General features: G+C 30.7%; 1 protein-coding gene across 1 annotated transcript; it reads right to left on the minus strand.

Annotated features, from left to right (window-relative positions):
• Positions 1-1,685: 1,685 nt before the first annotated feature.
• Positions 1,686-3,388, minus strand: LOC9321713 (heavy metal-associated isoprenylated plant protein 8). The gene is made up of 3 exons (XM_021030841.1): positions 3,018-3,388; positions 2,557-2,632; positions 1,686-1,971 (listed from the first exon to the last, which is right to left on the minus strand). Exons 1-3 carry the CDS (start codon positions 3,240-3,242, stop codon positions 1,844-1,846), a joined length of 429 nt encoding a protein of 142 aa, XP_020886500.1. The 5' UTR covers positions 3,243-3,388; the 3' UTR covers positions 1,686-1,843.
• Positions 3,389-3,952: the final 564 nt, after the last annotated feature.

Consider the following 3,952-nt stretch of genomic DNA (forward strand, 5'->3'; position numbering starts at 1 on the left):
TAGATTTTAGAAAATTTACATATTAAAAAAACCCAAAAAAAACATATAAAATAAATACAACAAATTCATCACCTTAAAATAAAATTATAAAATTAATTAAATAATTTAACCCGCGGTGTACCGCGGGTAATATCCTAGTTACTTAATAAAAGCACAAAAACATTTTATCTAATTAATACATAGTTTATTAGTTTGGGTGAAATGAAATTTGTGTCTCCTATCCCTTTTCTCCCAACCAATGCCATCTCGCCATGTCACCCCACAACACAAAGAAGAACTGATCCAGGATGAGAGCGGGCAGGCTGATCTTAAGCCCATAAGCCCATTATTTTAGATTAAAAAAAGGCTTAGATCAGAGGGGTGGTCCTGCAATGTAGATGGTCTAATAAAGGGAAAACACACAATTTCGGATTTTAACCTTTTTTATGGTTCTTGAAAAATGGTTTTTGTTTTTAGTTTTTGCATTTTTACGTTTCTAATTGATGATTAGTTCAAAATGTTAGTGTCTGTTATCAACAAGTTTTGTCGCTTAGACGACAACAAGTTTTGTCGCTTAGACATCGAACTTCTTTTGGTTAGATGGTAACAACCAAACCAACATAACTAGTATTTTTTATGGAGAGCAAAGCTCACATTAGATCCGAGTTTGAACACCATCTTGGAGAGCAACTATTCTCTTAAAGAAATATATACTTACTCTTCTCCTAGACCACGGGCGGAGCTAGTTCACAAGCAACGGGGTCATATGACACCTATGAAATTTAAAATAACATAGTTTAGTGGAATTTGTTTTTTTCTATGGATGATACTGAAAACAGAATGTGAGACGGATTTAGAAGATGCAAACAAGTAAGTTAAGAAAATAGTACTAAAAGATTTTTGTTCTTGCTAAAAAGAGTCAATATTACATGTAATATTGAATCCATAGTCCATTTCAAAGCTAGATTCGGTAAACGAGGCAACGTATCAGGCTACGACATAGAAGGGGGGCTCCTATGGTCCACACTCTGCACGACTATGTAAACTATGTAATGATTTTGTAAAATACTTCCGAGTCCAATATTCTAAACATGTAACTAACCAAAGCATTATTTTAAGATAAGATGTATTACTACTAGTTAATTTTAAAATGCAGATTCGTGTCGTGGTCCAAGATTAACTTCTAAAAAACATAGAAAAATGACTTTTGTTGGTGGTATTAGACTTCGAAGACTCTTAAAACTAATTATAAAATTTAAGCATGTGCATGTATTTACTATTTAGTGATGACTGATTATAAATTTTAACCAGGATATTAAAATGGGAAACGACAACCACTTGGTGTTTGTATAATAAACGTATCATTTAATGAAATATAGGTATACAAAAATATTTGTGGAATAAAACACGTACATACAAAATTTGTTAAGAATTCTCACATCAAATAAAATATGATTTTAAAATAATATACATAAATGATTTATCCATTCATCATAAACTCATAAACCTTGATATGGAAATATGGAATCAAAGTGATCAACTAATCTAACAATTGGAATTTGATTTAAATGAATTAGTTAACAATAGTCATCAATGCAATGTATAGTGTTAGGGATAGGATATGATTATTATCGTTTTGATTGTATGGAGAAAAGAAAACCATCTCCACTAATTTGTATATATGATTAATGAGATAGATTCAAATGTTACAAAATAGAATGGAACAAAAAAAAAAAGAGGGATAGATATTAGAGGAGATAGATGCATGCATGTGTATGTACGCATAATTAGATAATGATAATAATATAGATTGACATGAAGATGTAGATTGACATGAAAGGCCCATGTGAAAAGAAAGAGTGATTCAAGAAGAAGAAGACCAAAGCTGAGCATTCTTGACTTTACAAATACTCTCTAACACATCTACTGGCATTATGTTCCCCTTCACCACCACCTTCTTGCTCTCTAGCTCCACTTTGTACCATGTCACTCCTGTTTATTATTATAAAGAAATCCATATTTAGTCTTTCAACAGTTTCATAAACATTTCCTGTTTAGAAAATATATTAAATATATAAAAACCAAAAGTTCTTTAATGTCAGAACTCTGCTATCTTTGAATTTCTGTTCTATTGTAGTTTGCAATGATTTCTTACAAAACTATTTCTTAATTTTTGTTTTTTTCATTTAACAAATGATTGTGATTAAGAGTTAGCTAGATTTTTCTTTTTATTGATAATTAAAGAGTTAGCTAATCTTTTTCTTCCCTAATTTTAACCATATGAAATATCAATAAATAAGCTACATTATTTTTTTATTTTTTCTCGGAGTTTTGATTTGATTTTTTCTTGGTTTTGTTTGGTTCAGCTTTTATTGTATGGTTTCAACAATTCAGCTTCACTTTTTGGAATTCTACATGTACAGAAAATACGGACCCATTTTGGTTTAAATAATTATAAATATTGACGACAAAGAAAAAAATAAACTAGACGCAATTATTGAAGGGATTTCATGACTTGTATGTAATTGTATTTCCCTAAAAGAAAAGCCTAAAGAATTAAAGAAGATTTGGCGTTACCGTCTAATTTAGAAATATGCTTCTCGACTTTCTTCGCACATCCGTAGCAATGCATTGACACCTTTAGCTCCACTATCTGCATACATCACCATCACCATTCCAAACTATTTTATAGTACAACTATTTTCAATAAAAGGCTTAATAAAATTTCGAACTTTAAACTCTTGACATAATTCATATAAAATCTTAGATGAAACTATATGTTTTTATAACTTATAAGTTCATGTATTATTCTATTCGATTTTTGGGAGAACAAGAAAAAAAAAAAAAACTAGAATAACTAGAAAAACGCACACCACCATAGAAGAAAAAAAGCCCCCACACAACTTTTGAAGAGCTAATAAAACATATATTTCACTGCTTCCAAAACATTTTCCTTGTGATAAGCATTTTTCAAAGCTCAAGAAATTATCATACATATTATATTACAAGATATAATGTTGAGATGATTTGTGGTTTACCTTAGGCTTAAGATGAAAGGCAAGAGTCTGGCGATGATCAGCAGCTACAACATCTTTTAATCTCATGACCTTCCCAGATTTCTCTGCTGAAGAATCTATCAATGGCTTCTTCTCAAACACTTCTTCTTCATCATCTCCTAGAGTGTTTAGACAAAAACATGAACACTGATTTGTCGGAAGAAAAAAACAATCCCATACTCTCCCAATTTTCTGGAGCTTCCCCATTAGTTTGAAAAAGTAATTAAGGGTTTTTAGAGAGTGTGATCTTGGGAAGACTAATAAAAAGGAGAAGTTGGGTGAGAAAGGAGAGAATATGTGAGAGAAATACTTGCTTGTATTACACACTTAAAGAGATGGAGAGAGAAGTAATAAGGTGTGTTAATAAGTCAAACCTTGAAATGATATTGTAGAGACCGATGAATTTACAATAGTTCTTTATTTATCTTCAATTCATAAACTAAAATGTTAAATCTATCATTAGATCTATCTTACTTTTGTCATTTTTCTTCCACTTTAATTTAGTTTAGACCATTGTGGTGAGCCAATATTATTATAACTCTTGATTAGTATGGCGAGTGTAACCACTAAGTTAGCTTATCTTTTGTGTTACTTTAATTTTAAATTGTACAATTTCATTGTCATCCAATGGAGAAGTATGTGAAATAACAGTTTACAAACATACAATTATATGTTCTATAATATGTATGATATGACAAGTGATAAAAGAAAGAAGAAGAAGACATAGGTCACATCTCACGTTCAACAACTCTCCAACATTGACACCAATTTTCTTATGTCATTGGAAATAAAATTAAATTGAATATTCATATAATTATAAGAGTGAATTAGTGAGAGAGGCATGTGATGCAAGCTAAGTTAGTGTGACTTGTAGATAAGCATCTTCTCTTTTGGCTTCACTCTCGCCGCTCCACTTC

The sequence above is a fragment of the Arabidopsis lyrata genome (assembly GCF_000004255.2).
Source record: "Arabidopsis lyrata subsp. lyrata unplaced genomic scaffold ARALYscaffold_3, whole genome shotgun sequence".
Lineage (NCBI taxonomy): Eukaryota > Viridiplantae > Streptophyta > Magnoliopsida > Brassicales > Brassicaceae > Arabidopsis > Arabidopsis lyrata.